The 24,542-nt window shown below is 36.5% G+C and overlaps 4 protein-coding genes across 7 annotated transcripts; 3 read left to right on the forward strand and 1 right to left on the reverse strand.

Annotated features, from left to right (window-relative positions):
• Positions 1-894: 894 nt before the first annotated feature.
• LOC120015101 (protein DETOXIFICATION 55) lies at positions 895-2,780 on the reverse strand. Its single transcript, XM_038867327.1, has 2 exons — positions 2,497-2,780; positions 895-2,399 (listed from the first exon to the last, which is right to left on the reverse strand). The coding sequence occupies exons 1-2, from the start codon at positions 2,542-2,544 to the stop codon at positions 927-929; spliced, it is 1,521 nt and encodes a 506-aa protein (XP_038723255.1). The 5' UTR covers positions 2,545-2,780; the 3' UTR covers positions 895-926.
• A 5,852-nt stretch (positions 2,781-8,632) lies between these two features.
• Positions 8,633-12,955, forward strand: LOC120015103 (lipoamide acyltransferase component of branched-chain alpha-keto acid dehydrogenase complex, mitochondrial-like). The gene is made up of 8 exons (XM_038867328.1): positions 8,633-8,959; positions 9,340-9,486; positions 9,772-9,897; positions 10,265-10,659; positions 11,459-11,706; positions 11,806-11,894; positions 12,147-12,374; positions 12,662-12,955. Exons 1-8 carry the CDS (start codon positions 8,801-8,803, stop codon positions 12,773-12,775), a joined length of 1,506 nt encoding a protein of 501 aa, XP_038723256.1. The 5' UTR covers positions 8,633-8,800; the 3' UTR covers positions 12,776-12,955.
• A 156-nt stretch (positions 12,956-13,111) lies between these two features.
• On the forward strand, positions 13,112-21,331 carry LOC120015100 (protein GAMETE EXPRESSED 2). 3 transcript variants are annotated; one of them, XM_038867324.1, is made up of 17 exons: positions 13,112-13,707; positions 13,819-14,154; positions 14,567-14,905; positions 15,442-15,768; positions 15,990-16,196; positions 16,296-16,393; positions 16,471-16,609; positions 17,082-17,390; positions 17,579-17,703; positions 18,123-18,340; positions 18,445-18,672; positions 19,125-19,354; positions 19,616-19,854; positions 20,238-20,394; positions 20,578-20,741; positions 20,867-20,967; positions 21,107-21,331. In XM_038867324.1, exons 1-17 carry the CDS (start codon positions 13,620-13,622, stop codon positions 21,231-21,233), a joined length of 3,432 nt encoding a protein of 1,143 aa, XP_038723252.1. In that variant the 5' UTR covers positions 13,112-13,619; the 3' UTR covers positions 21,234-21,331. The 3 variants fall into 3 exon arrangements, with proteins under 3 accessions (XP_038723252.1, XP_038723253.1, XP_038723254.1); XM_038867325.1 differs by having other exon boundaries at positions 16,107-16,196; XM_038867326.1 differs by lacking the exons at positions 13,112-13,707; positions 13,819-14,154 and having other exon boundaries at positions 14,762-14,895.
• Positions 21,332-21,862: 531 nt separating this feature from the next.
• On the forward strand, positions 21,863-24,488 carry LOC120015702 (probable acylpyruvase FAHD1, mitochondrial). Of its 2 annotated transcripts, XM_038868234.1 has the most exons (7): positions 21,865-22,028; positions 22,129-22,294; positions 22,558-22,610; positions 23,000-23,062; positions 23,397-23,447; positions 23,567-23,684; positions 24,144-24,488. In XM_038868234.1, the coding sequence occupies exons 1-7, from the start codon at positions 21,912-21,914 to the stop codon at positions 24,257-24,259; spliced, it is 684 nt and encodes a 227-aa protein (XP_038724162.1). In that variant the 5' UTR covers positions 21,865-21,911; the 3' UTR covers positions 24,260-24,488. The 2 variants fall into 2 exon arrangements, with proteins under 2 accessions (XP_038724163.1, XP_038724162.1); XM_038868235.1 differs by lacking the exon at positions 23,000-23,062 and having other exon boundaries at positions 21,863-22,028.
• Positions 24,489-24,542: the final 54 nt, after the last annotated feature.

Raw genomic sequence — 24,542 nt, forward strand, 5'->3', positions numbered from 1 at the left:
AATCAATTGATTTTTCTTGTATCGATCCCTTGTCGTTTTGTGATTTGATCAGGAAAAAAAAAACTGAATTAAAGAACACACGTGCACTGTTTTGGTCCTGAAATTTTCAATTAATGTTAAAAGTTACTGTAATGAAGAACTTCTTAATTTCCTTGGCAGAAATGTTGGACCAAATTATCATTAGAAATTTTCCTATTCAAGAATTCAAACCGTGGAATGGAACAAATATTAACATGTTACGTGTCCAAATATAATACTCCCGTGATTAAAAAGAACAAAAAAAATCACGTGCTTCCATGTGCCCCCCACATGTTTTTTTTTAAAATTTATTATTTTGACCGGCAAATCTAGTACTGTAACAATGTAACTATATATATGTATAAAGAAAATAATGAAGTAACCTAATAATATAAATATTAGATTTTTTGTTTAACCTAAACCAACTCAATAGAGGTGCCCTTTGGACATCCCACTAAACCCAAACTCTGGCTGGGTTAAACAAACACAAACTCGCCTGGTATGTTAGTTGGGCGCAAAGCCACAAACCATTTGAAAATAACTGTTTTAGTTTATAATCGAACTTTAGATCTCGGACCAGATTCTTTACAGTTTAAATACAAAGAGATAACAAGATAGATTATCTATTATCGTCTAGTAGTCGGATGACTTAGATCAATTACGCGGTACTTGTAGTTACCTTTTCTGCCGTCTAACGTTAGATTAAGATGTACATATAAGTGATCAATAGGACCAATTAATAATCCGAGAAAGTGAAAGAAAAGGAGACAAAATATAAATTCGTACGCAATGATATTCTACATAGATATAAACAAATAATTAACGTAAGAGAGTGTCTAGTTTGAATTTGTCATGTTAATAGCCATATATATATATGTGATTCAAAAAAAAAATCTCTATGATAAATTTCACTTTTCAACATCAAGAAATGCAACAACACTTGGTTGATTTTTACATTCAAAAGTGGTAATGCTTTTGCTAATATCAATCCCCACCAAGTCCTTAGCCTTCAAAGACTCTCTCTCCCAATCTGTCCTATACACCACAAACAATATAGACAAAACACAAGCAATCTGGGCCGCCAAAAGCCCATAACAAAGGCCCAAGAACCCAAGATCCCACACAAATGCCAACACTATAGCCACCGGTGCACCCACCAAGTAAAATGAGTAGAAATTGATTCCAGCCCCAATCCCAGGCCTTGCACTCCCTCTCAATATTCCACAGCATGTTGTTTGTGGACAATTTGCAAGCTCACATAATCCAATTATGGGCAAAACGGTCATTGTAAGCTCAATTACTTCATTGTCCTTGGTGAAAACTCTCCCCCAAGCTTCCCTCCCCAATGTTGTCCATAACAACCCAAATAGTGAAATCAAGAGTGCTAGTCCTATGGACACTACCGTGGCCAACCGCGCCCTCCACGGCCGTCCGGCCCCGAGCTCGTTACCGACACGAGTCGAAACCGATGCGCTAAGTGCCGTGGGCAATGTGTACATCAACGACGTCGTTTGGATCACTATTGCTGATGCGGCTAGGGCAACATGGGGGTTGTATAAATATCCGGCTGAAATTGTCATGAATTCGTACCACCACCATTCCAAACAAACACCTACACAACTTGGGATGGCCAGTCCAAGTAAAGTCCTCCATTCCTTCGACCCTTGTGAAGAAATTGTTGTAATCGATTGTCGTGGCGACACCAATGGTTTGTACAGATCAGTATTCTCTTCCTCGATTGATTCAACACGATATGCGAAGATTAGTGTGTAACATAGAAGGAAAAAGAGGTTGATGAAGTTTGTGATTGAGCTTGAAATTGCAATTCCTTTAACACCAAGTGAGAGATTGAAGGCTAAGAAGATTGTGATTGGAAGGTGAAGAACAATTGAAATTAATGTGCACCACATTAATGGCCAAGTAGTACCTTTACTACGTAGATATATACGAATTGGATGAAGAAAACTATTGGCTACAAGATCTGGAATGGCAAATTTGCAATAAAGGCTCGCGACGCGGGTAATATCGGGATTTTGTTGGAGACTAAGCATGAGAGGTTCAAGGGTAAGAAATAATAGGGTAATAGGTATTGAAGCAAGAAGTAACATGAGAATTGTTCTTTGTAGAGTTTGATGAGCCATTGATAGGTTTCTTGAACCAAATGCTTGGCTACAAACTGGCTCCATGCCCATGGCGAGGCCAGAGAGGACCGAGTAGCCGGTGATGTTGGTGAATCCGATCGCTAAGGCGCCGCCGGCGAGCTCTAGACTGCCTAGCCTCCCCATGCAAATGACTTGTATCATGTTTTTCAGGTAACCAACAAAGCTCATGGTGGCTATTGGGAAGCCTATGTCCGCCATTCTCTTTAGCTCCTCCACCACCTAAACACACAAAATTTTTTTAAAAAAATCATGAGTTAAAATATATATGAGAATGGAAGATTGTGCAAGATTAAGGTTTCAGAGATTTGGTACGTACCTCTGGCAATGTCGGGTACTTTTGTTGGGATTTCTCTGCTGCAACCATCTTTTGATTGGTATTTGTTGTTTGAGATTCTCTTATCTAGTAGTCTTTTCTTTGTTTCCTCTTGTATATATTGTGAGGTGGAGCTAGTGCAACATAGAGATGTTTGAATGATTTGATGGGTAGTGGGGATATTTATCTCTATTTGGTCTCAAAGAAAAGCAAGAGAGAGATAGGGAGCAAAATGAGTGTGAGTGTGATGAGTTGTGAGGGGTTTTATATAAGGTGTGAGCTGGTGTGGTGGTTACTAGCTACCTAGCTTTAGGTCTTTTTTTCTTTCAGCCAACTCATATTAGTCCGTATGGATTTGTTCTCCTACACATTTTGCTCTAGAAAGCAGTTCATTACGCTAAGAAATTTAACCTATTATATTTTGCACTTCAATTATTTCCCTGGGAGATGTGGGATTTAGAGTATTGAACTCCTTTGCCACTCAATTACTCGTCCAACACCATTAAACTTGACACTGCAGAGGTTTGTAGCCCTATCCACTCGAGCTAGGTGCTACAATATGCTAGATCAGTAAATTGAGACTGCGTATATCTTGCCTTTTCCTAATTTCCACCTCCGACTCTTTTATTAGAAAGCCGTACAATAGAATTGTTCATCTTTTTTTTATCGTGATTAGTATACTCATAAACTATGAATAATGTATGTTTATATATAAAGTAACCTAGCTATCAGCTAGGGGAGGCATTAGGAGTTGGTGAACTTTCTTAATTTAACAGTTTGATATTGAAGGTTCTATGGTTATAATCAAACTTGGCAGTTTTCCAAAAAATAGGCAAGCACCTCGACTACTTATTCAAGCATCTTTATCTCATTTTTTTCTCCACGTGGGTAAAACTGTCATTATATATACCTTCCATCTTGTTGATTACAATATATAAGTAATTAACAATAATAATATCTATAATTTGCAAGATTTTTTTTTCTGACAATAATTACCTCCTAATTCCACACCATATATTAATCATTAAGGATATATCTACTTTGTTCTATTCCGATAAAAATATTTATAATATATATGTCAAGATAACATATGGCTCCGTTTGACAGACAATTTTATTAGTAGCAGATATGTTGGTAGCAGATATACTGACCAATAATGATAGCATATATGCTATCTAAATGATTTGTAGTGTTTAGTTCAACTTTTGTTGATAAGGTAATAATATATATTTGGACTTGAAGTCTTAAACAATCTTATCTTTTTTGTGATCACAAATCTTAGTTATGAGATTTATGGATTCCCAAGTATCTTAGTTGATATGTATATATATGTATATATACGTATATATATAGATAGTTTGGATGGAGTCGCCTTTTTCCAAGAGTAGTAAGTAGTAAATGTACAATTCAAAACTAATTATTGCGTATATAGGAAGCAAAAGCAATTGATGAACCTTGATTCCACCACATGCTTCCTTCCTTAGTATCTTTCGATAGATCCAAAAAACCAACCCATGCACGTTTGAATTGGAGCACGCACCTTGTCTATTAAAGCCACTACAACCAAACCTCCTCCTCTATATCAATTTTTACCTTTATTTTACAATAAAAAGGAGAGTATTAGCCTAAGAATGAAAGAAGTTTATCTCACATCGGATTGATATAATCTAACCGATTGACATATAAGTAAAAGTTCAGTCCCTTTCACACAATCAACACGTTTTATGAACCTAAAAATCAATGGAGATGGTCCAAGAAGAACAAAACCATTCGGGACTTTGGTAAACAAAGGACAATATTGACTTGTATTAGTTGGGCTGGATTTTATAACATGGTATCGGAACGAGGTTTAGGGTTTAACCCTCATACGAACATGAATGGTTACATGCAAGTAACATTTCTAGTCTCCAACGAATTTGTAAGCTAGCTTGAAATTGGAATTGCAAGCTGTAGGAAGAAGAAAGTTGGGAATTTTGGGAGTAATAATACAAGGTCTTTGAACATCAATGAGCTTTTTTGTATGTATTTCTCTATTAGAGAGGGGAGCAAAGTCAAAACATTGTGAGGTGGTTAGTCAATGTTGAATTATGACCATATTCTTCTTTTCAAAATTGTGCTGTCGCTTTAAGACCAAACAATAGTCCTCTGAGAGACTTCGAATATTCAATTACAAAAAGGTGTTCTTTAGTCAAACATTTTACCATGACTTTTCAAAGAAAACCCATTCGTAAGTTCAAATGATATACATATAACATAACATAATATATATGTGTATATATATATATATAACAAACGTATTACAGGGTCTCTATAATTGAAACGTAATATGATTACATCTTTACATTCTTGCAAGTATTAATTTCTTTTTGAGTGTGTTGTGTTAATTAACAAGCAAATGATAACCCTTGCGAGTAATACCTCCCTCTTGTCACACTTAGATGAGACCATGCATGTGCTTCAAGTAGTTACACCAAATGGCCCAAAGAATAATCAATAATCCTTATCAACCATTATTACAAACCCAACTTTTGCTAAATATCCTCACCAAAATTGCATGTCAATCTACCTATCTTGTCTTAAGATGTGATATTATACCTTCCCCATAATAAACAATGACATTTTGATCCGGAGAGAACCCGTGTGTATTGGTTCTACAACCACCGGTGCATCAAAAAATTCTGAAAATTTTTGAAAAAAATCATAAATGTGTGTAGCGTTTAGCATGACGAATTCAATTTTTAATAAATATTCTCACTAATGTTGCTTGTCAATCTACCTATCTTGTCTTAAGATGTGATCTTATACCTTCCCAATAACAATCAATGCCATTTCATTGTAGTGTGGTTAGGAGGAAATTGGGCCGGGTTAATTATAGACCACATCCACATGTGCAAGTGCAACCACAAAGAGTCACTAGCTCACATCTCTCTAGTGGTTTCCACGCTACTTTAACTTTCATTCTTTCTCTTGCAATGGGTGACAAAGAGTACGTACTCAATATTTGGAATCAATTAACATTCACCTTTAGATACATGCGTACATACGTGTATATATATATAAAAGCATGATCTAGACTTGAATGTCTGGTTCTCATATACCCAATAAGGTAACAGCTCTTATTATCTTAGACCAAGTGCTCCATGCAAAATAATATCTAGATGTAGATGTCTCCATGTTGGTCTTCAAGATAGAAAAGCAAAATTAAAGATGTTGAAGATAAAAAAAAAAAGAAGTCAAAAAGTTACAATAACATGAATAAAAAGGTTAGAATCTTTTATGTTTTGGATCTACCAACACCCATGTAGGTCAAGCTCATGCTCATGCAATAGATTGAGTAAATCTTAGGGGGTGATAGATCCACTTTCATTCCCTTTTGACTTTAGCAATTCATTCACATATATATAAACCCAAAAAGAATTCCTTTCTACGTTATTATTTTCCATATACGACCAATTTTTTTTTTATCTTATGATGACTAAAAACTAGCCATAATCCAATTAATTAGTCCAATTTAATAGCTAAATTTCTACACATGTACGTAAAATGGGTATTTAAAAAATGCAAAATTATTACTAATGATATGTGTGTGCATATATATAAATGTTTTGAAGCTCTTGGAGGAGATTCAGTAGATCTTTTAGGGTAGCTTTTTCAAAGGGTAATTAGTTAATTGTATATACTTTGGTGGGTGAGCATGATTTTGACATTAGAAATAGCACCGAACAAACTTTCTTTTTGTTTGTTAAACATACATAGTCAGCCCCAACTATGATGGTAATTCCCCTACAATTAGATATCATAGTGGAGAGGATCTTCCTCAACGAGATTGTGTCCACATTACTTGGTCTCTTACCACCTTTAGCTTGCCAAAAGACTAGCGGCATATCCTCAAATCAATAGATCAAAAGATTGTGTGCGTAGAGCTTTAGGGTTCGTTTAAGCGTGATGGGTGGTTGATTAAGATTTGAAAAGAACAATATTTGTACCTTTTTGAAAGATAAACGATCCAATTAAGTTAAGGAAAACCAAATAAATTATATGATGTCCCTTCAAACCATAGAGAGAACAATATATATTTGCCGCATATTACGACTACAATTAGGGTTTTTCAATACTAATTTCAAAATCTTCATCATTCAACTCATGTACCCTAGCCAGCAAAGCCCCTTCTTAGTTTAGTGTATTTGTTAGTCAATTTACTATGATTGATTAATTAAAGCTGTTTTTGACTATTTAGCTATAATATTGGTTTTACTTGTAACTAGTTAATTAATAAACCTATTTGTTGAACGACCCCCAATCCATGTGACACGTGGGATAGTCACTAATTATAAATATAAATGTAGGTCCTCTTGACATATCCAACACTTCACATGTATTTGGGGGTTAAATGAGAGATCATAAATTGAGAGTCTTGAGCATTTTTCTTGTTCAACACTCCAAAATTCACAAGTAAAAACTAATTAATTAGGTAAGTTGGCCTACATATATTCTTTGTAGAATTAGTTAGTTAATACAATCTTAATCACAATCTCCACGAATCCAAATCATAGATTGACAACTTTAACTTTAAGCTTAGTGAAGTGATTACCTCCCCATTTCACTTTTATAATTTCATGGCCATAAGTGATTGAACACAAAGTTAGTACCAATATAAAATCTAGAATGTGACAATGTTTCATCTTTTTAAGCACCCACTTCATCACCAAACTTTCTTATATGAAAGTTGTATATTTTCTTCATGGGGTTGTGAACTAAACCCTCCTTGTGAATACCCATCACTAGAACATATAAGGGAATGCAAGGTGTGTGGATTATTAAATCAAACTACCATATTTAGCTAAACATTTGTGCATAAAAATTGATAGGGCATGGTATAAGTAGGACTTAATTGATAAAAATGATGATCATATGAAGGTTTTTTTTTGTTGGCATCCACATATAAACATATATGTGAAGGATTGATTTGACATTAGCCTACAAGTAGTGATTAGGGAACAGGAGTTGATTAGATTGAAAATGAGGGCTTAGGTGAAAAATGTGTATTTAAGTTAGCATAAATGGAGAAACATCACTCTTCTAGTGCTAATTTCATAAATCATAATAAGCTTGTCATGGGCATGGAGTCACTGATCTTAGCAATATAGCACATTTGGAGGGCATTAAGTTGGGCCCTACCATCTGACCTGTCAAGCGGCCAAGTGGGTTTTACATCTTATAAAAAAAAAAAAAGATGCTTAAGATATATTCATTCAAATCAATAGTTTTTTTAAAAAAATATTGGTGGCATCTTGTGGGCTGGGATTTAGTATGAAAAGGCCTAACTTAGCCCAAATTGGTTGGACATGGGCTGGGATTTAGTATTAAAAAAGCCTAACTTAGCCCAAATTGGTTGAACCCATGCCTTAGCCCAAATTTCAATGGACACCCCTAGAGAGTTCGGTGTGGGCTTATAAGTTATAAACTTATATAAGTAGGCTCAACAATACAATGAGACTTTTGGTCATCAATAAACGAGGAGTAGGACACGTGGTATTAGAGTGTAACCGGGCCGGGCTTGGGTAACCGGTCAGGGTTAGACCCGACCCGGTTTTTTTTCAGGAGCATAGGGCCATAGGCAACCGATCAATAATCCTGTTAAGAGGTTACCTAGCAATACTTAATAGAGTTTACATACAATGGACAAAAACCCGATCCAGCGTCACATCTAATCCCTAAATTCATACTTTAAGCGTTTGAGCAAATATTTATCGGTGACCCAATAGTCTGAAAATTCTAACAATATTGACCCAAATCGAAGTCTATTATGAGTTTATCAGATTAAATTTGACTCGAACACTTAACAAAGTTTTCGGATCTGCCCAATAAACTTCGGGTTGATTCGGGTCACCGAGTCACTTCAGATTTGGAAACCAATGTACACCATTATATACATGTGTGTCCACGGTCGATTTCGGTCGACTTTTTTGACATAAATTTAACCTATCATTTAGTCGGCTATTGAGGTTCGATTAGTTTTTTGAATCGACTATCACTAATATACATGTGACAATAAGTGATTAGATGATTGATTTGGTGATTCCATTTGGCATGTTTTTTTTGACCGCACTAGCCACATCACATGACATACTGGGATCTTCTCCTCTTATCCAATATGACTCGGATAGTGCCTTTTTTTTTCTTCCATGAATGACTCAGATGGTGCTTAGACTGACATGGCACACATGACAAGATTGATGAGTTTATCTACTAAATTAAGATTATCTCTGTACAACTTGTAGTCGGGACCAAAGCCAGCCGGATAACCATGATCTGTCGGAGGATTTGGCACGGTAGGGCTTGGAGCTCCTGCCGTCGAATACTCTATCCGTATGCCGCCGAGAGTCCATCCCCTTTTCCGTCGCCGGTATCGTGGCGGTCGAGTTTCGATTCGGCATCGTGTCTCTATGCTAGTAACCAAATCGCTGTGAGTCTCTCTGATCGAACCTCTAGTATGGGGAGAAGAAAGACTTGTTGCTTAAATCTATCTTGGTATTCTATTGTCACTGTTTAACAAAGCTTCCTAAGCTAGTTTAGTTGTACATGCTATTTAGATAGTTTTTGACTGTATCAACTGTAGAGTGATTAAAGAGATCACATGCCGAACATTGATTAGTTGGTGTTTGACTGATCCCAAAAAAGAAGTTTTAGGATTAGGTCTTGTTGTATATGCTTGCGTCTGCCAATTTTAACTGTTTTAATAATTTTCCAGCTATTTTTGTAAGTACATTTGATTATATCTGATAATTTTTTGATGTAAATTGCTGGATTGTATTTGATTGTTTCATGCTCTTTCTTTTTTTGTAGTTCGACTTTCTTTTAGCTTCGAATAGACGACACTTTTCAATTCAAAATTTGGTCGAGTTCCCGGTGGGAGAGGTAGTTGATGTACCATTGGCACAAACTGGTGAAGGTATTGCAGAATGTGAACTTCTCAGATGGTTTGTGCAAGAGGTGGGTAATTCATCTTTCTTTAGAATCTCCCATATTGTTTCAAGAAGCAGCTTTTGGCTTCAGTGCTCGACTTTAAGCTTTGACCAAGTTTTTATGGAAATTGAGGCTTCTGTCATCCGGATGAGAATTTTAAAGATTTCTATTGTTGACTAAAACCTGGGGGAAGAACTAAAATAAATTATGGATTGCATACATGGATTTTTTGTGTGTTAACATTGAACACCTAGGTTCCTATTGGATACGACACGAGCAACAAATGTGAACTTTGATATTATTCTTTGGCAGGGTGAAATAATTGAAGAATTTCAACCACTCTGTGAAGTTCAGAGTGACAAAGCAACTATTGAAATTACAAGTCGTCACAAGGGAACAGTTTCAGAACTTCTTTATATTCCTGGTGACATCGTGAAGGTCAGAAATTGAACAACTTTCTAGAACTTCATGTTCAACTTATCATTCAAAACTTATCAGAGGATTGTGTACCCTCATGAAATTGCCACGGAGTGGGAGATGCAAAATGGCTGGAAGTTTAGGATTACTCATTCGCATGAAGAATATCATTCTACTATTAAGATTCAAGACAATATCAAACTTGTTTTCTTGGGAATAAATATATTGGGCTTAGTTCCTTTAGCATAGTGAATCTTATAGAGTATTTCTAACCCCATAATTTTGGACAATGAAGTGGAATTTCTTCTTCAGTAAACTTGTTATTTTTGTCTTCCATAATCAAACACTCCCCAAAAGATCTTATGTTTTCGTATACAATAAATTTCAGGTTGGAGAGACCCTTGTAAAGATGGTTGTTGGGGGATCGCACTGTCCGAGACAGAGTTCTGATTCTCCAGAAATTGATCTTCATAAGAAAGAAAATAATGTTTCTGCTCCTGAGCAGAACAAAACTAGTGTGGGTGGTGTCCTATCCACTCCCGCTGTTCGGCACTTTGCAGAGCAGTATGGTATAATGATAAATGACATCCATGGATCTGGTAAAGATGGAAGGGTATTGAAAGAAGACGTGCAGAAGTATGCAATCCAAAAAGGACTCATTAAAGATCCTTCTGCGACTGTATTTATGGAATCTGAGAAGCAGTTTCTTGGAGGAGAAAACGAAGATCCTTATGTGTCAGCTGAAGTTAAAAGACATTATGATGACAAGTTTATTCCCTTGAGGTAATGTGAAAACAAACACGAACTTGGGACATTTGTCTTATATTTTGTTGAGGGGGCAGTGACAAATTACCTGAAATTTATTAATCACACTAATTAGCATTAATGCTTCAGCATGTCTAACACATAAGGATGAACTTGGAACATTTCTTTACATTTTCTCTTAACAAAATAATTTGGATTGGAAAAGATTGTGTTATGAAGTGTCAATTTCGAAGTCTGATTTCATCACATTGTGGATATGAGCACCTCAATAGTTGGGTCAACATTGCAGTATTGAATTGCTGGCTCACTGCATCTGTGATATTTGAGAGAAATAATGTTGTGACCATAACAATTTTCATGATTTTTTTGATCCCATTGCTCTAATTGATTAGATTTTCTTAGTTCTCAAACATGTAACTCTGGTTTCCTCCTGGTTTGCATGCCCTCGGTGCTGTTAATAAATTTTTTATATTCAAAAAGATTTTTGCCTACCATTGCTATCTGTAGATTCTGGTTATTATAATGGCGTTCAGGTGCAACTTTTTAAGGTGTAATTTTTTTAAGAGCTACATATTATTGTCAGTTAACTTCTTGGCTGTGGAATTACTGTTTCTCTTATTTGTAAAATATACTTCTTGCGTGATGCTGAATCAGCCTTCAGTGATTTGAACTTTCTTGTGTTCTCTGTTTATTAGTTTTGCCTTTTTATTTACCGATTGCTGCTTGCTAATCACATTGCCATTTTAATGTATGTAAAAATGTTTATAAAAAAAAAAAAAACTGAGAAAGTTCGGTCCTTTACATTCTGTTCTTTCAGGGGATTCCACCGGGCAATGGTGAAATCAATGTCGATGGCGGCAAAAGTTCCACATTTTCACTATGTGGAAGAGATTATTTGTGATGCACTTGTGGAGCTCAAAGTATCTTTCCAAAATAATCATTCTGAGGCAGATGTTAAATTTACTTTCCTGCCATTGTTGATAAAGTCGCTTTCGATGGCCCTGAGCAAGTTTCCATTCATGAATAGTTGCTTCAATGAGGAATTGCTTGAGGTTATTCTTAAAGGTTGGCTAGTTTATGTTATATTTCTCTTCCTTCTGTGTTTCTAAGGAGCTTTGTACTTTGATAGAAAATGGTGTTTACGGTTCCTGTTGAACAATATAGGTTCCCATAATATTGGAGTTGCCATGGCTACCCCCCAGGGTCTAGTTGTTCCAAACATAAAAGATGTTCAGAATCTTTCCATCTTGGAGGTTAGTGTTTTTTGTTAACTTCTCCTGTTTAAAATATGCAAAACAGTTTTCTTTTCTGTTTTTTGTTGTTAACTTCACTTGGGTTTGAACTATGCTGTCGCATTACTTGATAGCGGTAGCTGGTAGTATGCCCTTTAAATATGGACCAGAACATTTCAGTTCCTGCAATAGTTCCCCATCATATCAATGCAAAGGTAATATGTGTATTTTTGCATAAGATTTCCTTGAAAATTTTATTTTCTATATATTTAGATAACAAAGGAGCTCTCAAGGTTACAATGTCTGGCACGGGATAACAAGCTTAGCCCTGGCGATGTATCTGGTGGAACAATAACTCTGAGCAATATCGGAGCAATAGGTGGAAAGTTTGGCGTCCCTCTCCTCAACTTGCCTGAAGTCGCCATCATTGCACTCGGTAGAATTCAGAAAGTTCCTCGACTTGGAGATGACGGAAACGTGTACCCTGTTTCAATCATGAGCGTAAGTAATGCTTCAATATTGTCACACACGTACACAGCTGGTCGCCGGCACTGGATAATCTTTTGGTGCCCCGTGTCATGGTTATAAGAAATTTATGAGGATATGAGAAAAACAACCAATGCTGACACATTGTTCAAATAAGATGTTATCGGATTGCGTCATGGTCTAGTTTAGTATGAAACATTAACTGGTGTATCAGATGAGACTACGAGTATCTGGTTACCATGTTCGTCGTCTGATGTTGATTGTATGCTGATGTCAGTCTAACACAGTTTTTGCTTTCTCAGGTTAATATTGGTGCAGATCACAGAGTCTTGGATGGAGCAACTGTTGCCAAATTTTGCAACGAGTGGAAGCAGTTAATTGAAAAACCAGAGCTGCTTGTGTTGCACTTGAGATGACTTTCTTAGTGAACCTCAAACATGCATGCAGAACAGAAGATCTAAGAAATGAATGAGGGATATAAGAGAGATGGCTTGACTTGTTTGTCAAAGAACTTCAATTCAGTGACAATAATTTGAACACAAGATGTTGGAGATGAACTGCTCATTGGTATATATCTATATTTTAAATTAAATCAACAAGTTGAATAATCCTTATCAGTAATCAAGCGTCGAGCCTTATCAATCCTTGGGGTAGGATAAGAGTGGAAAGGGAAAGGGAAAGTTCACTCAAATTAACAAATATTGTCTGTTTTTGGATTTATCGGTCTATTGTGGATATGCTCGTATGGCTTTGTTCTTTTTGGTCGTCTTGCTTAACGATACTTGAGTCGAAATAGCTTTGTTGATTGAGGGAAGTATGGGCTTTTCTTATAAACCAATTATAAGTCTAACACTCTCCCGTAGGGTTGTAAGAAAATAATTGAATCGATGGGTAACTTCCCACGTCACACATTTATGAATTGAGTTATGTAATACCCAGTGGATAGTTAGCCATCCAAAATTGAAAATGCAAACCCACTGGGCCTGGATGGACTTAGTTGGGCCTTCCCAGGCCTTCCTTTTCGTAATGAGTATTCGCTGTAGTTGCGAACTCGAGCCTTTTAACAATCCAGATCAAAAAGGTGGGAAAGCGAGCAAGCAGTGACTGAGTGGTTCGTCATTTCGTCGTTGTGAAACCCACTTGGCCACTATCGCAACCGTTTTGAACCGCCAAGAACCGTCACCAAAGTTCGACGACCAACAAAACACACAATGCACTCAATTGACTCTGTTTCAAAACCTTACCAGTTGTTTATCAATCATGGCACTCCCAATTCACCCACACATGGCTATGTCACTCCCAGCTCTCGCTCTCCTTGTTGCCACCGTCTTCCAACTTGCAAGTTCAGGTATCATTAGATATTCTCCTTCTAATTATTTTCACTTAATTTTCTTATGTTTTCCTTTAATGGGTATAAGTATAAAGTTGAGAGTAATGTAAATAATTTGATTTATGGTAGATGAAGGAACAGTACCCAAGTTTGCTTTCAGTTGGTGGGATGATAAGAACACATTCCAAGCCGGGGTTACTGCAACCATAAAGATCAAAGTATTGGGAGAATTTGACAGCAAGGGAAATGCTTCACTTGAAAAGAGTGCTTTTAGTCCTACAATCTCGGTGAATGGAAAGATGGGTAACAGTTCTTATATTTCTGGGGTTCTTCTGCTTACTGAGGAGGATACTGGAAATTGGAAAATTCTCTTCACTCCAATCATGGTTGGGTTGTTTAATGTGATTATTAATGAAGAACCCTTTGAAGTATTTGATTCCTCTCTCCATTTCAATGTTACACCAGGTATTCTCATCTAAACTTCCTCTTTTCCTTCTTGATTCAATATGGGCTGTTTTAGATCATGGGTATGACATTATTTGTGCATACTAGGTGACCATCATATCAAAATCATCCATTTTAAGTCCATCTTGTCATATTTGGTCCCTGTTCCTGTGGCTTCTTCGAATGATCAAATTGTGTATTAGGAGAGAGAGAGAACTTATAGTGTAGTCAACACTTTGATATTGAGTTGTTGCATTACTGGATACTACACAATTGAAAGTTTGATTCTGAGCTATACAATTGAAAAACTGGTTGATTTTGATGCCCTTGACCTGTAATGATATACATTAAAAATTAGAGATTACTTTGTTTTGTTTTATTATTCAATGTTTTGGATGTTGAGGTGATACAAGTGTTTGTTGTTTGAATGAAGGACCTATTTACCCATCTGTTTGTGTTGCTTCATGGATGGGTCTTGCGAATGAGTTTGAAGTGGGAGCAAAAGCTACCATTCTTATTCTTCCTAAAGATGCGTTTGGGAATAATGCTCTCCCTACTGGTGAGGAACTGAATTCTTATAATTTTATGCTGAGAGCACATTACTTAAATGGTTCCATTGCAAGTGTCCCGAACATCACATATGTGGGTTGGAATGAAGTTGGCAATATTCTCATTGACTTCATTATGGTGAAATCTGGAGACCTCTTAATGCATGTGCAAGGGGGAAATCAATCTCTGAATGGCTCACCACTTACATTCAAGGTGAACCCAGGTGATGCACATCCCAGTTATCATAAGCTCATGCTGTGCCTTTTCATTGACTATATAAGCGTTTTGCAGCTGTTTTCATGGCAAACAGAGGATAAATTAACAATGGAGGAGGGAAAGTTAAAAGAAATTGGAATTTTGGTTGTGCATTTCTTATAGATATTGATGTTGATTGATATAAGGGGAATTGACTTTTCTGCTTGACAGTTCGCTCAAGCTCACCCACACACACACACCTTTGTGTCAAAAACAAAACAATATGACAGCATATATGGTTAATTGAAATAATTTATTTTGGTTTTGAAGGTCCATTCTTCTTTGCATTCCGGAGACTGTTTAGTAACTTACGTGAATATAAGTCATCAGTTGTCCATGTCTATGTATTTGTATTGCGTGCTTCAGAAATAGTTCCTATGGTATGTGGTTGAATTGTAGTGTGTGATTGACATAATCATCCAGCAACTTGAAATCGTGTATTTTTAGTTCAATTAATTATATGCTTGTCATTTAGTAACTAGATCTAGTACTGAACTTTGACAGGACCGCTGGATGTTTCCAATTGCGTGGCCCAATTGAAATTTGAAACAAATGCCTGGCAACTTTTCTCCAGGATGGAAATTTTAATATACCAGCATGATCGGTACAGGAACCTTGTCCCTGGAAAATATGAATTTGATGCTGACATTGTTGAGAAGGAGACTAACCTTTCTATGCCTGTGGCGGATTTGCACTTCGAAGAGGTGGCACCAGGAATTCAGTTATTTTCATTTAGCATATTGGAACCAGGGAACTTCTGGCTCACAATATCGAATACAAAGCATAACAAGAGCATCTCAAATATGCCGTATGCTTACACTGCCTTTATAGGTATGCTTACAGGTTAATACAGTGTTGTATTATTGATTGTGCTTTTTGATATTCTGGTGTTTTCTCTCGCTTTCTCTCTCAATTCAATTGATTTATGTTTAATTAAGGTTCTTATGAACTCCAGGGGTTGATGGTTAGCTGATACTTATGTCCCTGATGTATATAGATATCCAAAATTCATTCTAAAATAATTGCTATTTTATCTGATTCACTTTGAATAGGTTATTGCGATGGATTGAAAAGCATAGTTAATGGTTCTGGTTTAAATGATTCTATTGCTGGGGAAATGGTGAAGTTTTCAGTTTATCTGAATGATATTTTCCAATATCCCTCTCCAGTTGAAGTAGAAAGGCTTCAAGTCCAAATTGTAAAGGAAAATGATTCGTATAGTCCACAGCCAACTATCTGCCCAATGCAGATCATCAATGGTATATGCAAATTGGCTATGATTAAATTATTTTCTTTTAAAAAAAGAGAGAAATGATGGTTGAATTTATCTTACAAAAGTGATTGCGTCTCTGGAACAGGAAGTATACCAACCCCAGAATGGAACTATGTTGCTATCAGTCAAATAGCAAATACTCCTGCACCATCTATTGCACCATCTACAGATCTGAGTAACACTGTGAGATTTGCATTTGTATATATCCTTTAAGAGCAGTTTATTTTAATTTTTTATGATTGTTTCTTTCTTTGCTTCAGTCTTTTGGAAGCTCGAAAGTTCAAGTTAGTGCTTTCAGTGTAATTTTTACTCCTGAGAAGAGTGGTATATATCAAATTTATGTCTTCTGTGGAAATATTTTGCTGAACGGTGGTCCATTTACAAAAGAAGTAAAAGCAGGTAGTGTGTTTTTTGATAGCCTAATATGTTTGATCATATCTTTTACTTTCCCGGGTTAATATGTTAAGGGTGAAAAACAAGAAGTTGATTTTATCAAAAAAGAAAAAGAAGAAGAGAGGAAGAGAAAGAAGGTCAAAACTTCTACAAATGTAACCAAAATTTTAAATGGTAGTGAATGAGTTAGAACCATGAAATTTGCCTTTTCAAACTATTATACTGCCCGCCCAGCTTTCTGGTACTTCTGAAATATTTCAGTGAAGAAAAAATCGATCTTGGCTTTGTTCTTTAATATCTAACTTTTAGCTTTTCACATCACCTTTTATTCATCACAAGCTGTGATGTTTTCTTATTTATGTGAGTAAGCACCACATAATTTGATGTCTTAGAATGGTTGAGTTGTAATCATGATAGTTGCATGTGTAACTTACCTTCTTTAATTTCTGATGACATATTTATTCCCACTGTTTATCAGGTGAGGTCAATGTTTCTCTCTCTGGAAATATGAGATTTGCCCCTAAGGTACCAAAGCTGGTCAAAAATGAAATACTTGTGCAGCTTGTGGATTCGTATTCCAATCCTGTTCCTTTGCAACAATCAAGGTTGAATCTAGAGATTGCTTCCACTAACAGGTCTGGTTTCTCAAGTTGGATGTTTGTGGATAACAACAATGGGTCATATACTGGTTGCTATCTGGCCAATGATGTTGGCACTTATGAGATGTGTGTTTCATTTGATGGCGAACGCTTAAACCCCTGTCCCTTTGGGGTAAATGTTTACAGTGGTTAGTTACTGTAGCACCAGCTTACATAATTGAGTTTCTCGATGTCTTTATTAGCACTAGAATTGCTATCCTCGATGATCTTCAACCTTTTCTAAGAATTGGTGGTAAAAGTAATAATCTGGTTCCTTTTCATTTTCACAGTTGAGAATGTATTATGTCTCTAGGTTTATAATCCTAATGTCTTTCAGGTGAATATTTTCCAAAGGCCTATGATGATAATATCTCAATTTGGGAGGACGAGTCCATTGCTTTTGATGTTTTAGCAAATGACTACTTTGCTGGTGACAATGCAACCATAATTGAATTCTCTAAGGTAAGATAAGTTAATGTAGATCTTACAAAGCTTCTTAACCTTGATTATCCTGCTACAATTACTAATATACGGTTTGTGAAGATTGGACTGAATCTTGGAAATACGAATTACTTTCCTCCTGAATTTTAAATGTTTTGTCTTGATCTTTTTCAAGATGACTCTATGGTACATATTTGATTTTCATATGTATCAATCAATGTAGCACTGTATTTAGCCCTTGCAATTTAAACTGCATCCTACAAATTAAACTAATTTGTTTGAAAGTTCTAAGAGTATGTGTATATCAACTCCTTACTCATATTAAAAGCGGAGGTGTTATCTTGATGCTCTACTTCGTAGTTATATTATGCTTACATGACATATATTTTATAAGAATCTGCTAGCAAAATTGGCAGATTACTTTTTTTTATTTTTGTCAGCCAGGTCATGGTTCCCTTTTACAGCATGGGCAACTACTTAGATACACACCTTATAAAGATTATTATGGGAATGATTCTTTTTCTTACTCAATATCTGATGTAAATGGAAATCTTGCCTCTGCCACTGCAAGCATTTTTGTCCTCAGTATCCCACCCCATTTTGTATCTTTTCCAAGTCAATTGCAAGCTACCGAAGATATTTTACATCCTAGATTTGGGTAAGTTTGTCGTTGTATCTATTTATTTGTGGTATGCTCAATATTCTTGAAGTTACTTGGTTTTGTCCGTTGCTAGGTTTTGTATGATAGTGATTCTTGTGCAGTGGTTTCTCTGGATTTGAGATACGATATTCAGATCCAACCGAGAACATCTCTGTTGTTCTTAGTGCACGATCAGGGACTATCTTTCTGTCTCCTATGATGATGCAATTTTGGCAGCCAATGGGGAGTGGCCTTTCTGTAAAACATGGAGATGAAGAAGCTAAGGATTTGATCTTAGAGGGCTGTGTAGAAGTAATCAATCTAGCACTTCAGTCAATCCAATATCTCGGGTATATGTCTGAATCACTTTTCTTACTGGAAAAAGAACAATTGTTCTTAAATTTTATTGCATTTTATGATTTTATGTTCTTAAAGCTTTTTTTTCCTGCTGAGGCTTGCAATATTTTTGAATTCAACTTTTGGTAAAACGAGTAGTTGTTTCTGGAACTAAACCTATTACTATCTTAAGTCTTCAGTTAGGGATATACAAATTCTGATTTTTGTGGCTTGCCTTAGGAGAAAATTACAAAACCAGACAGAACATCTGCTTGGAGAAGTTAATTCTTTCTTGGCTACGTCCAAAAATTTGCATGGCATTAACATTACGACTTTAATAGCTTTCTTCGTGATTTCTTACAATTTCGAGAAATCTTCTGTTATTTAATTTTTTAACCGTTGCTAGCTGTCTGGCAATTGTGTTGTATCTTCCTCTCCTTATTAACAGCTTCTTTCACTCATTTAGAAATGAGAATTTTTGTGGAGAGGATAGCATTCGAGTTTCTGCCAGGAACAGAAATGGACCGAATGACCTGGATGTTCCAGTTTTTGTCGAACCTGTTAATGATCCCCCATTTATTCGCGTCCCTGGTTTTATTGTATTGAAGAGCAATGGAGAAGAGTCTCTCATCTTTGACAAATTTAGGGACAAGTTTGAGTTCTCTGTTGGGGATCCTGACCTTCTTAACTTCCCTGGTATGTTTATGAATCTATTTTAAACAATGAATAAGTCGGAATGGCAACTTTTATTTTTTTTCTCTCCCTATTTTAAGTGAAATATAATCATACGTATCATGCTTTTCTGCTTCTAGATTCTGAAGCCTTTTGGCATCTTGGAGTTTATGAACTTGATTTATTCTTGAAACGGAATAACTAAATGAAACAGAAGGATAATTTGTTAAATGCCACTTGAACATTCGGGACAACATGACATTCTGCCTGTGGATTTTCTTTCAGGTGGCGAGTCTCAATTCTTAGTGGCATTTTCTGTGGAAGTTAATGATGGATTTCTGATGGCTAGTCTACCAGCTGATCTAATTAATACAACCGAACTCATGCTAATGAGTAGTTATCAGTGGCAGCCTCTTCAGACATATGTTACAATCTCAAAACATTTTATGGTCAAAGCTAATGGAATTAGATTTCGAGGGACACTCAATGAGTGCAACACCGTCTTGCAGCAACTGTTATATCATGTGAGTATACTTATATCCTATTGAAAGTGTACCGCACTAGAACATGCACGTGTTTGTCTGTTTCGTTGTGTCTGTTATGTAAGTAAGGAAAACAGGAGTGGATGGATAAGTAAACAAACCTGAAGCCTTAGTTCCTATAAATATGCAAGATTGCTTGTGCACTGTGGTTGTCTTAATGACTTATTTCTTTGATCTGTTAGTGCATCCATTTTAACTTTTCCCATCTCAATCAAATTCCCTTAATATCATAGGAACCAAATCTTAGTAGATTTTTTTTTCGAGGAAATTAATGTTCCAAAACAATGAGTCTGTAAGGTAGCAACGTTGGGGTAGTATATGCTCAAATCTGAGTCTGCAGTTGACTACATATACCTATTGTACAGGGTGGAGAGCATGGTGCTCTTTTAACAATCAAATTAAATGACATGGGGCATTATGGATGCTATTTGGATTGCGCTGAAGGGATTTCTATGCCGTTGCATGCTGTAGCTACCATAAAGCTCATACGAAGACGGCCGATGAGTTCCTTGGTTGCTCACAGTAAGTGTAACTTAAAATATCTTGACCCATTAAATGACTTTTTTTTGAAGATATTTTCTTCCTACTTGCCATCAATTCTCGTAGATTAGCTAGTGTTTTGAGTTAAATCCTTCCATCTTATAGTTTTAGATTTCTTTACTGTCCCCGTATAATCTCTGTAGTTTGTTATTGCGTTGGTCGCAGCCCTAGGATCAGCCATTGTGATTGAATCTCTTTTGGTCCTTTTTCTTGGAGTTCTACTTCTATTCTTGACATGCAAATGTGCGCTTCTACTTTTTAATGAAAGAAGCATCCGTAAAACGAGCAACCTGGAGCCATCAAAAGTGCAAAATGTACAGAAAGAAACTGTAAGTATATGCCATAAACTGCAAAGTTTCCCTTAGTCCGTCTTTTTGACAGAAGAACTTAAAACATTTGCAGTTTTATAGATCACTGTTATTAACTTGACACAAACGACCTGTTTCATCTGCAGTCGAGTGGTGATTATTTATCCGAGAATGCAACTACTTGCTTTACAGGATGTTGTTCAAGCTCCTCCTTGCTCAGCGGCCAACCTTCCAACTTTCGCCAGCGGTTAAGTACCCACTACATATGCTAATGCTTTTAGCCATTATTATATGTTACCCAGTACTTGCATACTCTAGATGCTGCATATTACTGATCTTCCATCACTGACATGAAATGACTTGTTGTTTCTGTGTACAATTTTCAGCTCCCGTTCTGGAATCGGAAAATCCAAGGGGCAGTTGTTTTTCCCCTCTTACTCGTCCAGTGATCAGATTCCTCCCCCTAGTTTTATGCCACTTTCTATTGAGAAAAAGCCAAGTGAAACAGCTTGAGCTTTGTTTGTTTATATGTAAATATGATACCAGAGTGAGAACTGCACTTACACATTGACTTAGACATGATCACATGATTAAGCACAACATTTTTTTTATTTTTTTTTAAAACCGAGGAATCACTCAGCATGTCCTTCGCACAGTTAAGTTGAGTGGGTGTAAATCTCATGCCGCTCAGAACAACTTACGCCACGCAGGCGATATGTAAGATTTGTCTGAAGCTCATGCGATTGAAAATGGGGTTTCTAACCCCTTTCCGGAGTGGGCGAAAGTTCACGAGAACATAAAAACTCCAAGGAAATCCTCCTAACTGGTTCGAACTTTCCATCTTAGCAGCATACCAATGTCTTAAGTCTAGAGATGTAACCAATGTCGGAATGTTTAGCATTATTTTTTGGGGGAATCCACCTTCCATCACTGTCTGTCTTACTAGTGATGTCGAGTGGTGCAAGTATTTTCAAAGAAAAATGCCATAACATGGGTCAACATGTTTATCTTCTCTTGACGAGGTCGGTCCATTTGACTGTCTCGGCCCATTTAACCAAACAGTAACCAAGCCCATTTATACGGCCCATCTGGTTTGACTACGTGAATTATCACAAATAAATTTTATGATCGATACTCCGAAGGGACAAATCAGTTAGGTTGGAAAGAGTGTAAAACCTGCGAATCCAAGAAATGGCGAATGCATCAGCTTCGAGCTTACAAAAGCTATTCCAAGCAGGAACCAAGATCGTTGCTGTGGGCCGTAACTACGCCGCTCACGCTAAAGAACTCGGCAACGCCGTCCCAAAGGTTCTTCAATTTTTTTTTTAATCGAAAAATCCTTAAATTTTGAATTTCCTCTGCTTCCCTTCTATAAGTAATCGCTTGTAAGGATTTATGGTGATTTCAGGAGCCTGTTTTGTTTCTGAAACCGACATCGTCTTACTTGGAAAATGGAGGCACGATCGAGGTTCCTCACCCATTGGAGTCTCTGCATCATGAGGTGGAGCTCGCCGTGGTCATCAATAAGAAGGCTCGCGACGTTCCCCAGACCTCTGCCATGGATTACGTTGGAGGTACTTAAATTGTTCGGTATCTTTGGAATGTGTTGTAAATCGCTGTAGATTTATCGTCAAAGCGATTTCACTATAATTACCAATGGAACGTACTTGTGTACTTGATTGGCGTTTGCCCGGAGCATAGCCCTAATTTGGATGGGTGTTGGAGCTGATAGAATTAGGCTGTTCTTTGTTACGTTTTTATTTACATGTTTTACCTGCATTTGTATGGTTTCTCTAATCTTGATTTCTTTGAAAATAACAATTTTTTGAAATATTAGGCTATGCTCTTGCCCTGGACATGACTGCAAGGGAAATCCAAGCATCAGCAAAGGTAGAACCGTTTTCTTTCTATCTTCTTTTTTTTTTCCATGAGTCGACTTCATTGGTTCTACTGTCTCTTAGGACATGGGATTGGTTTTTGTTGTTCAAGAATCAATTATGTCTCATGACCTTTGAAGGAACTCTATGTTTTAAAGGTGAAGAGCTAGATTAAGCATGTGGTTTAATGGAGAGTTTTACTGATTATGCAGCAGAATTCACTTCAGTTAACTGATCTGATTATCTTTTTTAGTGTTTGCGTTATCCTGTTAAGATAGTAAATTTTCTGGGGGAATCTTGATTTTTCCCATCTTTATGTATATGTCACAAATTAAGTTTATAAAATACAAGTGTGAATTGCTGAATTAATTTTGGTTTTTTTTTCCCCTTATTTTGTGTCAGTCTGCAGGGCTTCCATGGACTGTGGCTAAAGGACAGGACACCTTCACACCAATTAGTTCTGTTGTAAGAAATTGAAACAAAATCATCTTATTTTTTCTTTTGGCCTTGAACATATGCTCAAAATCAATTACAAATATCAGTATTGAAAGCTACTTTCATTAAAAAAAGAAGAAGAAGAAGGCGGGTAATCGTAGTGGAATCGTTAGTAAGCAAGCAAGGATATGATTTAGCTTCAACCGTCCCAAAGATAACATATGCTTTTACCTTTATTTTTTCTACAGGTATGGCCGTATGGGGGAATGTGTGTAGATTTTATATCTATTTGCCATGTCTATTTCTCAATGTGCATTATATCATTGATCGTATGGTATTTCTGACTCCCCAAAAATTCTTGCAGCTGTCCGTGTCAATGGTGCCTGACCCTGACAACTTGGAACTCTGGTTAAAGGTTTAGGAAAATCTCTCTCTGTACTATAGTTTTTTCGTTTGGTAATACATGAGTCCAATAAACATTCATATTGCTCCTTTGGAACTGATTGAGGTCAAAATGGATGTATTACTTTTCAGGTAGATGGAGAAATACGACAGAAAGGCTCCACCAAGGACATGATCTTCAAGATCCCATACCTTATCAGCCACATAAGCTCCATCATGACTCTTTTCGAAGGAGATGTCATTTTAACTGGTAAATCATGATACTCATGTTTCATTAGTATAATCATTATTCACTAGGAAGTGGTAAGCAAGGATATGGATTATTAAATGGTGGAGGTGGATCCATGTGGTGAACTCTAACTCCAATTAACCTCTCTTACAGACTCATTTTAGCCAACCTCAATTAGTTTGGGATAAAAGGCTTTGATGATGAGGATGAGTTTTTTGCTAGGACTAAGAACCATGTTGTCCATTTGTTTAAAATGAGTAAGACAAAAGCATATATGATACTCACATCTGTTTAACAGCAACATGATAATACATGCAAGATGATTCTTTGTACTTTTCATATCATTCATGGAAGTTCTCATGAAGCAGCTGATAATGTAGTTTGTTTTTTCATGTAAACGAGTTCTTTGTTTGTGCTCACTTTTAAATTTGGTGTTTATGTGCTCGAGTGTTTAATACTCCCCTGATTCCCTTTACGCAGGCACTCCTCAAGGAGTTGGGCCGGTAAAAGCAGGTCAAAAGATAACTGCTGGGATATCCGATCTCATAGATGTTCAGTTTAATGTTGAAAAACGAAGAAAGCCAGGAAGTTGCTAACCATATCCCACTCTGATTGGTAATGTACTGATGTCAACTTCAGCAAGAATCTGTCTCAAATTCGGATTCAACACAGCAATGGAGGCAGGTTGTGGTTAGGTATTACTTTGTCCAAATTTACGAAGCAGCTTTTAGAATCAAACAAATGGATTTCGTACTATGAAATTCGTCTAAAACTTCCCGTATTAAACTGAATAATTGTTATGTTATTGAACTTGCGTTCTTGGCCTGTCTCTGTTATCCAACAGTATGCAATTTAGGTGTATCCTTGATGAAAGTCATA

This window comes from Tripterygium wilfordii, chromosome 14 (genome assembly GCF_013401445.1).
Source record: "Tripterygium wilfordii isolate XIE 37 chromosome 14, ASM1340144v1, whole genome shotgun sequence".
Classification (NCBI taxonomy): Eukaryota; Viridiplantae; Streptophyta; class Magnoliopsida; order Celastrales; family Celastraceae; genus Tripterygium; species Tripterygium wilfordii.